The 13,022-nt window shown below is 43.9% G+C and overlaps 2 protein-coding genes across 8 annotated transcripts in view; one reads left to right on the top strand and one right to left on the bottom strand.

Moving 5' to 3' along the window:
* The window catches only part of LOC134825041 (uncharacterized), an 852,482-nt gene that overhangs the window by 160,434 nt on the left and 679,026 nt on the right, over positions 1–13,022 (top strand). The gene's annotated exons all lie outside the window — the stretch shown is intronic.
* The window catches only part of LOC134825001 (GATOR2 complex protein WDR24-like), a 43,055-nt gene that overhangs the window by 6,235 nt on the left and 23,798 nt on the right, over positions 1–13,022 (bottom strand). For 4 of the 7 annotated variants that reach the window (XM_063837090.1, XM_063837049.1, XM_063837083.1 and 1 more), the window contains 5 exons: positions 9,724–9,880; positions 9,498–9,624; positions 7,586–7,679; positions 6,431–6,489; positions 5,952–6,103 (listed from right to left, as the gene is read on the bottom strand). In XM_063837090.1, coding sequence (XP_063693160.1) covers positions 5,952–6,103; positions 6,431–6,489; positions 7,586–7,679; positions 9,498–9,624; positions 9,724–9,880 — 589 coding nt within the window. The remainder of the gene's footprint in view (positions 1–5,951; positions 6,104–6,430; positions 6,490–7,585; positions 7,680–9,497; positions 9,625–9,723; positions 9,881–13,022) is intronic. The other 3 variants (XM_063837057.1, XM_063837072.1, XM_063837099.1) reach the window with 1 other exon arrangement.

The raw sequence follows: 13,022 nt of genomic DNA, 5'->3' as shown, positions 1-13,022 counted from the left end.
GTATGGGAGAAGGAGAATAGAGAGAAGAGGGAGGAGGGAGATGGGAGGAGTTGGGAGGAGAAGAGGGGAGGAGGGAGATGAGAGGAGTTGGGAGGAGAAGAGGGGAGGAGGGAGATGAGAGGAGTTGGGAGGAGAAGAGGGGAGGAGGGAGATGAGAGGAGTTGGGAGGAGAAGAGGGAGGAGGGAGATGAGAGGAGTTGAGAGGAGTTGAGAGGAGAAGAGGGAGGAGGGAGATGAGAGGAGTTGGGAGGAGAAGAGGGAGGAGGGAGATGAGAGGAGTTGGGAGGAGAAGAGGGGAGGGAGATGAGAGGAGTTAGGAGGAGAAGAGGGGAGGAGGGAGATGAGAGGAGTTGGGAGGAGAAGAGGGGAGGAGGGAGATGAGAGGAGTTAGGAGGAGAAGAGGGAGGAGGGAGATGAGAGGAGATAGGAGGAGAAGAGGGGAGGAGGGAGATGAGAGGAGTTGGGAGGAGAAGAGGGAGGAGGGAGATGAGAGGAGTTGGGAGGAGAAGAGGGGAGGAGGGAGATGAGAGGAGTTGGGAGGAGAAGAGGGAGGAGGGAGATGAGAGGAGTTGGGAGGAGAAGAGGGGAGGAGGGAGATGAGAGGAGATAGGAGGAGAAGAGGGGAGGAGGGAGATGAGAGGAGTTGGGAGGAGAAGAGGGAGGAGGGAGATGAGAGGAGTTGGGAGGAGAAGAGGGAGGAGGGAGATGAGAGGAGTTGGGAGGAGAAGAGGGGAGGAGGGAGATGAGAGGATTTGGGAGGAGAAGAGGGGAGGAGGGAGATGAGAGGAGTTAGGAGGAGAAGAGGGAGGAGGGAGATGAGAGGAGTTAGGAGGAGAAGAGGGGAGGAGGGAGATGAGAGGAGTTAGGAGGAGAAGAGGGGAGGAGGGAGATGAGAGGAGTTAGGAGGAGAAGAGGGGAGGAGGGAGATGAGAGGAGTTGGGAGGAGAAGAGGGGAGGAGGGAGATGAGAGGAGTTGGGAGGAGAAGAGGGGAGGAGGGAGATGAGAGGAGTTGGGAGGAGAAGAGGGGAGGAGGGAGATGAGAGGAGTTGGGAGAAGAGGGGAGGAGGGAGATGAGAGGAGTTGGGAGAAGAGGGGAGGAGGGAGATGAGAGGAGTTGAGAGGAGAAGAGGGGAGGAGGGAGATGAGAGGAGTTGGGAGGAGAAGAGGGGAGGAGGGAGATGAGAGGAGTTGGGAGGAGAAGAGGGGAGGAGGGAGATGAGAGGAGTTAGGAGGAGAAGAGGGGAGGAGGGAGATGAGAGGAGTTGGGAGGAGAAGAGGGAGGAGGGAGATGAGAGGAGTTGGGAGGAGAAGAGGGGAGGAGGGAGATGAGAGGAGTTAGGAGGAGAAGAGGGGAGGAGGGAGATGAGAGGAGTTGGGAGGAGAAGAGGGGAGGAGGGAGATGAGAGGAGTTGAGAGGAGAAGAGGGGAGGAGGGAGATGAGAGGAGTTGGGAGGAGAAGAGGGGAGGAGGGAGATGAGAGGAGTTGGGAGAAGAGTGGAGGAGGGAGATGAGAGGAGTTAGGAGGAGAAGAGGGAGGAGGGAGATGAGAGGAGTTGGGAGGAGAAGAGGGGAGGAGGGAGATGAGAGGAGTTGGGAGAAGAGGGGAGGAGGGAGATGAGAGGAGTTGGGAGGAGAAGAGGGAGGAGGGAGATGAGAGGAGTTAGGAGGAGAAGAGGGGAGGAGGGAGATGAGAGGAGTTGGGAGGAGAAGAGGGAAGGAGGGAGATGAGAGGAGTTGGGAGGAGAAGAGGGGAGGAGGGAGATGAGAGGAGTTAGGAGGAGAAGAGGGGAGGAGGGAGATGAGAGGAGTTGGGAGGAGAAGAGGGGAGGAGGGAGATGAGAGGAGTTAGGAGGAGAAGAGGGAGGAGGGAGATGAGAGGAGTTGGGAGGAGAAGAGGGAGGAGGGAGATGAGAGGAGTTGGGAGGAGAAGAGGGAGGAGGGAGATACCTACCTTGGGTACCTTGGGTTCGTTTCGGGCTAGCACGCCCAGGCCAAGACATCTTGCGTCTCCACCACCGGTGTCTCCGTTATCATGTCTTGCTCACAGCCCATTCCAAGATTGAATTGCCATTTGCCCCTGTATATCCAGGGGTAGGAGGGGTGTCGGGGACGGTATGGAGAAAGCGATCAAGTGCTGCCTTGAATTTTGGCAAGGTTGGGATAGACTTGATGTCGTGAGGCACAACGTTATACAAAGCAGAAGCCACTGAAGGGAAAGAATGGAACCTCATGGTGTTGATGCTTTTGTATTTTGATCCGCCAAGAGGACGAAGACATGTAACTCCTCTTCTTTGAGAGTGTTGGAAAGAAATGTTTACACTGTTGGGAATCTCACCGTAGTAAATTTTCCAGACAAGGATGATCATGTACCTCTCGCGGCGGCGCTGTAGGGAGTAGAGATCAAGCTGCTTCAGGCGCTCCCAGTAGCTAAGATGCTTGTATCCTGCTATTTTCGCAGTGAATGAGCGTTGGATCGACTCAATCATGATTATGTCACACTGCAGGTGAGGCGACCAGAGAGCACAACAATACTCGGTAATAGAGCGGACGTATGTCTTGAAGAGCATCATCATCGTGTCTTTGTCTCTGGTAGAGAAAGTTCTCAGTACCCATCCAGCTTTGCTCGCTGCCTCAGAAGACTTTCTTGTGATGTGTTGACGCCAGGAGAGATCACTGTCAACATACACACCGAGATCTTTCACGACATCATCAGAAGATATCGATGCACCAGATGGTAAAATGTAGGGTTTCTTTAGCTCAGGGTTCTTACCATGCTGGAGAAGTTGGAACTTACTTTCGTTTAGCTCCATGTTGTTTGCTACTGCCCATCGCACTACTGCACAGAGATCTTCCTGGAGACATTTGCAGTCGGACGGGGAGCTGATGTTTTTGTGGAGCTTGGAGTCATCAGCAAACACTTTTACTTTGCAATGTCTTACAACTAGGAACAGGTCGTTGATATACAAAATAAATAGCAGTGGGCCTAACACAGTGCCCTGTGGTACCCCACTTAGCACCATTATGACGAGAGATTCAATACCATCGACAACGACATGTTGGGTTCTTCCACTGAGGAAGCTTTCCAGCCAGCGGTGGGCGTTGCCCTGGATACCGTACATATGGAGCTTCTTCAATAGTATAGCGTGATCTACCTTATCGAAGGCTTTGCTGAAATCAAGATACAGGATATCAGCATTTTCGTCACCATCTAAGTCATCCATGATGTCTTGGACGTGGTGAAGAAGTTGAGAAAGACAGCTTCTTCCAGCTTGAAAGCCGTGTTGATCGTGGTTGATGATGTCTTGAGCTACAATGTAGTCAACCAGCTTAGCGCGGACGACCCTCTCGAACATCTTTATGAGGTTGGATGTTAGAGATACCGGTCGATAGTTGGCAGCAATCGACCTTTTCCCCTTTTTAAAAAGGGGGATAATACTCTGGTTCTTGAATTTTGTAGCTATTTCACCAGAGCTTAGCGAAGCTTTCCAAAGCTTGGTTATCACAGGAGCTAGGACAATTCCACATTCCTTGAGGATTAGGACTGGGAACTTGTCAGGTCCGACTGCTGAGAAACGATTCATCGCTTTGATGGCGTCGAGGATATCTTGCTCATTAAAGTCGATGTCTGTGATAGAATGAGGTTGCTCAATGACCTTGGACGTCCGGACTTCGGCTAGATTTGCCTTTTTAGGGTCACTGAAAGCACTCGCATATTGATCCTGTAAGATATTACCCATAGTGGCTGGATCAGACTGGAGCTTGTCATCACTATCCAATAGGGGTCCGACAGATGCAGCAGGGGTTTTAAACCTCTTTGCGAAGGTATAAAAACGCCTTAGGATTAGTCTTGATCTTACTAAGAGCAACAAGTTCTTCTCTGGCTCGCTGCTGTTTAATGCCCGCTTTAAGGAGCATCTCGACAGCAGCCCTCTCTTCATCCAGCTTGCGAAGCTTGACATTATTGCGAGGCGGAGAAGGGCCACAAAATCTGTATTTAATACAGTTGATCCTGGCATTAAGGCGCTTTTTCTTTCTAAGGAGAGCCACCCTTGACCTTGGGATTTTTGAAGATGCTGCGGCTTGACGATTGTGGCTATGAGAAGGTGCGTGTTTCTTGCAGATCTGCACAATGATCCCTTCAAACATATCCCATGCAGCATCTTGGCTAGTTGAAGGGTTGGTTACTGTCGACCAGTCTACAGTAGTGAGTTCCTTGTTAATCAAGGCCCAGTCAGCAGCATTGAAGTTGATGTCATCAAGTGCTGTGGCAGGACTGTACTCTTTCCTTGCTGGTTGCTCAAGTAGGAACTGCGGGTGGAGGAGAGTACAGGTCACTATGTCGTGGTCTGATTTCTCCGTCTTTGACACTGATAAACCGTGGATTAAGTCGGAGTTGTTGGATAGGATCAGGTCAAGGATGTTTTGGTCCTTCCTAGTGGGTTCATCGACTAGCTGCTCTAGGAAGTTTGAAGATATGAACTCCATAAAGGCTAGTCCCGAGTTCGTGTCGGAAGCCGATTTGCTGGAGTTTGGTTTGATCGACTTACTGGACCAGTCTACAAACGGCAAATTAAAGTCGCCTGCAATGTAGAGTTCAGGAGAGCCAGGGAGGTGGTCTATAAAGAAGAGGGGAGGAGGGAGATGAGAGGAGTTGGGAGGAGAAGAGGGAGGAGGGAGATGAGAGGAGTTGGGAGGAGAAGAGGGGAGGAGGGAGATGAGAGGAGTTGGGAGGAGAAGAGGGGAGGAGGGAGATGAGAGGAGTTGGGAGGAGAAGAGGGAAGGAGGGAGATGAGAGGAGTTAGGAGGAGAAGAGGGAGGAGGGAGATGAGAGGAGTTGGGAGGAGAAGAGGGGAGGAGGGAGATGAGAGGAGTTGGGAGGAGAAGAGGGGAGGAGGAAGATGAGAGGAGTTGGGAGGAGAAGAGGGGAGGAGGGAGATGAGAGGAGTTGGGAGGAGAAGAGGGAGGAGGGAGATGAGAGGAGTTGGGAGGAGAAGAGGGGAGGAGGGAGATGAGAGGAGTTGGGAGGAGAAGAGGGGAGGAGGGAGATGAGAGGAGTTGGGAGGAGAAGAGGGAGGAGGGAGATGAGAGGAGTTGGGAGGAGAAGAGGGAAGGAGGGAGATGAGAGGAGTTGGGAGGAGAAGAGGGAAGGAGGGAGATGAGAGGAGTTAGGAGAGAAGAGGAGGAGGGAGATGAGAGGAGTTAGGAGGAGAAGAGGGAGGAGGGAGATGAGAGGAGTTGGGAGGAGAAGAGGGGAGGAGGGAGATGAGAGGAGTTGGGAGGAGAAGAGGGAGGAGGGAGATGAGAGGAGTTGGGAGGAGAAGAGGGAGGAGGGAGATGAGAGGAGTTGGAGGAGAAGAGGGAGGAGGGAGATGAGAGGAGTTAGGAGGAGAAGAGGGAGGAGGGAGATGAGAGGAGTTGGGAGGAGAAGAGGGGAGGAGGGAGATGAGAGGAGTTAGGAGGAGAAGAGGGGAGGAGGGAGATGGGAGGAGTTAGGAGGAGAAGAGGGAGGAGGGAGATGAGAGGAGTTAGGAGGAGAAGAGGGGAGGAGGGAGATGGGAGGAGTTGGAGGAGAAGAGGGAGGAGGGAGATGAGAGGAGTTGGGAGGAGAAGAGGGGAGGAGGAGATGAGAGGAGTTGGGAGGAGAAGAGGGAGGAGGGAGATGAGAGGAGTTAGGAGGAGAAGAGGGAGGAGGGAGATGAGAGGAGTTGGGAGGAGAAGAGGGGAGGAGGGAGATGAGAGGAGTTAGGAGGAGAAGAGGGGAGGAGGGAGATGGGAGGAGTTGGGAGGAGAAGAGGGAGGAGGGAGATGAGAGGAGTTGGGAGGAGAAGAGGGGAGGAGGGAGATGAGAGGAGTTGGGAGGAGAAGAGGGGAGGAGGGAGATGAGAGGAGTTAGGAGGAGAAGAGGGGAGGAGGGAGATGAGAGGAGTTGGGAGGAGAGTAAAAGGAAAACCTGGTGAAAGTTGTCGAAGCTGTAAAGACCCTGGTCAGGGTCGGGCTGACTGCTCCGGTCACTCAGCTCCTCGCACTCAGTGGACTCGGTGTTCAGAGCAGCTTGTTGGGTGAACGGTTCGTCTAACATATCCCAGTTCTGATAACTGTCTACTGCGAGAAAACGGTCAGTAGAAATATTATGTTTCGAGATCATTATAATTTGTTACAATTTATTATAATTTGTTTTAATCTATCGTAACTTATTATAATTCATTATAATTTAATATAATTTATTATAATTCATTATAATTTATCATAATTTATTATAACAGCACAGCTGCAAGACCTTTCTGGTAATGATGACTGATTACATTACCCCCTAAGGCCCACCCTGTCTAGTGTCTATACTTAAATTAATTTTAATAACCAGTTATTTGCCTTGTTTAACTTTGTCTGTGTTTAGTAGAGAGCTGTGATGCTCTCTACTAAACACTGTACCTGGAGGTTCAATGTTGTACTCTTCATCACTTAGCTCCTCCTCACTCACGTAGGACGGCCTGAAACCATGGAATCATGCCATAAGGATTACTTCTCTTATTGAGTGGGGGGGGGGGGGGGGGGGGGGCACCACAAACATTACCTATCTTTAATTGAGGGGGGGGGGGCACCACAAACATTACCTCTCTTTAATTGAGGGGGGGGGGGGGGGGGGCACCACAAACATTACTTCAGCCCTACACTAATAGTATACGTTTGTTTAATTTGCTCTCTTATCTGCTTTCTTATCTCGCCTTGTTTAACGGCAAGATTTTGTGCCTCTCACCTTGTAGCTTAGCCTTACATCATGGCAGCTGTGGACGACACGGAGATTGACAATATTATGATTAAAGCTGAGGATTGGATGGCAAAAGTTATGAATCAGCTCGGTTGTGAAGCACCAGTTGACAAGACTTCTGTACATTGCAAATATTTTTTGCCTAAAAGGTCATTAAGTTTAACGGATTAACAAAATTTTGCAGCATTTCTGTCAGAATCGTTCCATTTGGTTCGCTTTCAAACTTACAAGTTAAAGAAGATGAAAAATGGACTGAGCTCAATCAAGAATCAGTTGATTGAGAATCAGAAATTGGTTATCAGCGCTCAGGAATCAATAATTGACTGCAAAGAAAAATAGTTGCAGAAACAGTTGCAGGCAGTGCAGACCGTCGTTAAAGACACCACAAACTTTACCTCTCTTTGATTGAGGGGGGGGGGGGGGGGGCACCACAAACATTACCTCTTTTACTTATTTGAGGTAAAGTAAAAGAACTATAATTATTATACAATGTATCGAATTCTATCACACCTGCAATAGTGTGTGATACTAACTTCTTCGCAAACCTTTTTACATAACTATTAACTAAAGAGCCTTAGTGTTTGTTCCTGTTTTTGAGCTCTCAACTGTGCTTGTCGTTGTGGTGCCCCCCCCCCCCCCCCCCTTATTTAGTAGAAGTAGTTGTGTTAGATGATCTCCATCATTGCTGAATCACGTCACAGGCCATCACGGATTGAGCGGCCATCCACAAAAGAAACGTGTAGTTGCTTCATTTTTTGTTATTCTGCTAGAATGTTTGTAACTTACACAATATATAAATTTACTCAATGACCACTCACCTAGGATACTCCATGTGGTCACTATCTGATTCCTGCTCAGCAGACTCTGGTGATTCTGAGGTCAGGATAGTACCTCGGTCACTGTAAACAGTACCTAGACATTTCTTATATTAGATAAGTTAAGATAGTACCTCGGTCACTGTAAACAGTACCTAGACATTTCTTATATTAGATAAGTTAAGATAGTACCTCGGTCACTGTAAACAGTACCTAGACATTTCTTACATTAGATAAGTTAAGATAGTACCTCGGTCACTGTAAACAGTACCTAGACATTTCTTATATTAGATAAGTTAAGATAGTACCTCGGTCACTGTAAACAGTACCTAGACATTTCTTATATTAGATAAGTTAAGATAGTACCTCGGTCACTGTAAACAGTACCTAGACATTTCTTATATTAGATAAGTTAAGATAGTACCTCGGTCACTGTAAACATTACCTAGACATTTCTTATATTAGATACGTTAATATAGTACCTCGGTCACTGTAAACAGTACCTAGACATTTCTTATATTAGATACGTTAATATAGTACCTCGGTCACTGTAAACAGTACCTAGACATTTCTTATATTAGATAAGTTAAGATAGTACCTCGGTCACTGTAAACATTACCTAGACATTTCTTATATTAGATAAGTTAAGATAGTACCTCGGTCACTGTAAACAGTACCTAGACATTTCTTATATTAGATACGGTAATATAGTACCTCGGTCACTGTAAACAGTACCTAGACATTTCTTATATTAGATAAGTTAAGATAGTACCTCGGTCACTGCAAACAGTACCTAGACATTTCTTATATTAGATAAGTTAAGATAGTACCTCGGTCACTGTAAACAGTACCTAGATATTTCTTGTATTAGATAAGTTAAGATAGTACCTCGGTCACTGTAAACAGTACCTAGACATTTCTTATATTAGATAAGTTAAGATAGTACCTCGGTCACTGTAAACATTACCTAGACATTTCTTATATTAGATACGTTAATATAGTACCTCGGTCACTGTAAACAGTACCTAGACATTTCTTATATTAGATAAGTTAAGATAGTACCTCGGTCACTGTAAACAGTACCTAGACATTTCTTATATTAGATAAGTTAAGATAGTACCTCGGTCACTGTAAACAGTACCTAGACATTTCTTATATTAGATAAGTTAAGATAGTACCTCGGTCACTGTAAACAGTACCTAGACATTTCTTAGATTAGATAAGTTAAGATAGTACCTCGGTCACTGTAAACAGTACCTAGACATTTCTTATATTAGATAAGTTAAGATAGTACCTCGGTCACTGTAAACATTACCTAGACATTTCTTACATTAGATAAGTTAAGATAGTACCTCGGTCACTGTAAACAGTACCTAGACATTTCTTACATTAGATAAGTTAAGATAGTACCTCGGTCACTGTAAACAGTACCTAGACATTTCTTACATCAGATAAGTTAAGATAGTACCTCGGTCACTGTAAACAGTACCTAGACATTTCTTACATTAGATAAGTTAAGATAGTACCTCGGTCACTGTAAACAGTACCTAGACATTTCTTACATTAGATAAGTTAAGATAGTACCTCGGTCACTGTAAACAGTACCTAGACATTTCTTACATTAGATAAGTTAAGATAGTACCTCGGTCACTGTAAACAGTACCTAGACATTTCTTAGATTAGATAAGTTAAGATACTACCTCGGTCACTGTAAACAGTACCTAGACATTTCTTATATTTGATAAGTTAAGATAGTACCTTGGTCACTGTAAACAGTACCTAGACATTTCTTATATTAGATAAGTTAAGATAGTACCTTGGTCACTGTAAACAGTACCTAGACATTTCTTATATTAGATAAGTTAAGATAGTCACAATAGTGTTGGTTACCACGACAACGGAGGATGGCACTAACCTGATCTTTTATTGCGTTTCTGATTCTCTTCCTCGTAGAATGGCATTGTGACCTCCTCTGAAGCAAACAGCACGCTCAGAAGCCGCCAGTTAGACGCCACGTGGAGCAGCGCCTGACTCTCCGCTATCTACCACATTAGTGTTATCAGTAGACAATAAGTGATGAAATAAAACAAAATACTCTACAAGAAGATACAAATAACGTTATTTATGATTCTAAAAATAACCTTTGCGTTATGGTGACACAGCTCCTCGAGAGAAAGTCCGGAAAACTTGTAGTTTTTTGCTAAGTAGCGGAATTTGAACGAGTAGTCTTCTTTGGAGGATATGGGACGGGTGAAGATAAAACTCCGGTCAGGGGCAGTGTCCGGAATGGCTGTTATCCTGAAGAAGAGGGGTCAAGGATCATTTCAAATATATCAGTTATCTTGAAGAAGAGGGGTCAGGGATCATTTCAAATATATCAGTTATCATGGAGAGGAGGGGTCAGGAATCATTTCAAATATATCAGTTATCCTGGAGAGGAGGGGTCAGGGATCATTTCAAATATATCTGTTATCCTGGAGAGGAGGGGTCAAGGATCATTTCAAGGAAACCAGTAATCCTGGAGAGGAGGGGTTGATAAAATTAGATCTCGTGATGGATAAAATTAGATCACGTGATGGATAAAATTAGATCTCATGATGGACAACATTATATCACGTGATGGATAACATCAGATTTAGATCTCGTGATGGATAACATTAGATCTCGTGATGGATAACATTAGATCACGTGATGGATAACATTAGATCTCGTGATGGATAAAATTAGATCTCGTGATGGATAACATTAGATCACGTGATGGATAACATTAGATCACGTGATGGATAAAATTAGATCTCGTGATGGATAACATTAGATCTCGTGATGGATAACATTAGATCTCGTGATGGATAACATTAGATCACGTGATGGATAACATTAGATCACGTGATGGATAACATTAGATCACGTGATGGATAACATTAGATCACGTGATGGATAAAATTAGATCTCGTGATGGATAAAATTAGATCTCGTGATGGACAACATTAGATCACGTGTTGGATAAGATTAGATCTCGTGATGGATAACATTAGATCTCGTGATGGATAACATTAGATCACGTGATGGATAATATTAGATCACGTGATGGATAAAATTAGATCTCATGATGGATAAAATTAGATCTCGTGATGGATAAAATTAGATCATGTGATGGATAAAATTAGATCACGTGATGGATAACATCAGATCACGTGATGGATAACATTAGATCACGTGATGGATGAAATTAGATCCCGTGATGGATAACATTAGATCACGTGATGGATAACATTAGATCACGTCATGGATAACATAAGATCATGTGATGGATAAAATTAGATCACGTGATGGATAATATTGGATCTCGTGATGGATAACATTAGATCACGTGATGGATAACATTAGATCATGTGATTGATAACATTAGATCATGTGATGGATAATATTAGATCATGTGATGGATAACATAAGATCACGTGATGGATAACATTAGATCACGTGATGGATAAAATTAGATCTCGTGATGGATAACATTAGATCATGTGATGGATAATATTAGATCACGTGATGGATAACATTAGATCTAGTGATGGACAACATTAGATCACGTGATGGATAATATTAGATCACGTGATGGATAATATTAGATCACGTGATGGATAACATTAGATCTCGTGATGGATAATATTAGATCACGTGATGGATAACATTAGATCACGTGATGGATAACATTAGATCTCGTGATGGATAACATTAGATCATGTGATGGATAAAATTATATCACGTGATGGATAACATCAGATTTAGATCTCGTGATGGATAAGATTAAATCTCGTGATGGATAACATTAGATCTAGTGATGGATAACATTAGATCACGTGATGGATAATATTAGATCACGTGATGGATAACATTAGATCACGTGATGGATAATATTAGATCACGTGATGGATAACATTAGATCTCGTGATGGATAACATTAGATCACGTGATGGATAAAATTATATCACGTGATGGATAACATCAGATTTAGATCTCGTGATGGATAAGATTAAATCTCGTGATGGATAACATTAGATCACGTGATGGATAACATTAGATCACGTGATGGTTAACATTAGATCTCGTGATGGATAAAATTAGATCTCGTGATGGATAACATTAGATCTTGTGATGGATAAAATTAGATCACGTGATGGATAACATTAGATCTCGTGATGGATAATATTAGATCACGTGATGGATAACATTAGATCACGTGATGGATAACATTAGATCTCGTGATGGATAACATTAGATCACGTGATGGATAATATTAGATCACGTGATGGATAACATTAAATCACGTGATGGATAACATTAGATCACGTGATGGAAAACATTAGATCACGTGATGGATAACATTAGATCTCGTGATGGATAATATTAGATCACGTGATGGATAACATTAGATCACGTGATGGATAAAATTAGATCACGTGATGGATAACATTAGATCTCGTGATGGATAATATTAGATCACGTGATGGATAACATTAGATCACGTGATGGATAACATTAGATCTCGTGATGGATAACATTAGATCATGTGATGGATAAAATTAGATCATGTGATGGATTACATCAGATTTAGATCTCGTGATGGATAAGATTAGATCAAGTGATGGATAACATTAGATCTCGTGATGGATAAAATTAGATCTCGTGATGGATAACATTAGATCACATGATGGATAACATTAGATCTCGTGATGGATAACATAAGATCTCGTGATGGATAACATTAGATCTCGTGATGGACAACATTAGATCACGTGATGGATAAAATTAGATCACGTGATGGATAACATTAGATCTCGTGATGGATAAAATTAGATCTCATGATGGATAAAATTAGATCTCATGATGGATAAAATTAGATCTCATGATGGATAACATTAGATCTCGTGATGGATAACATTAGATCACGTGATGGATAACATTAGATCACGTGATGGATAACATTAGATCACGTGATGGATAACATTAGATCATGTGATGGATAACATAAGATCACGTGATGGATAACATTAGATCACGTGATGGATAACATTAGATCTCGTGATGGATAAAATTAGATCCCGTGATGGATAAAATTAGATCTCGTGATGGATAAGATTAGATCACGTGATGGATAACATAAGATCACGTGATGGATAACATTAGATCACGTGATGGACAACATTAGATCTCGTGATGGATAAAATTAGATCATGTGATGGATAACATTAGATCACGTGATGGATAACATTAGATCACGTGATGGATAACATTAGATCACGTGATGGATAACATTAGATCACGTGATGGATAACATAAGATCACGTGATGGATAACATTAGATCACGTGATGGATAACATTAGATCACGTGATGGACAACATTAGATCTCGTGATGGATAAAATTAGATCATGTGATG

This window comes from Bolinopsis microptera, chromosome 1 (assembly GCF_026151205.1).
Source record: "Bolinopsis microptera isolate Bmic1 chromosome 1, MBARI_Bmic_1.0, whole genome shotgun sequence".
Classification (NCBI taxonomy): domain Eukaryota; kingdom Metazoa; phylum Ctenophora; class Tentaculata; order Lobata; family Bolinopsidae; genus Bolinopsis; species Bolinopsis microptera.
Note: the sequence above shows the minus strand (reverse complement) of the source record. Positions and strands in the feature narration are given on the sequence as shown.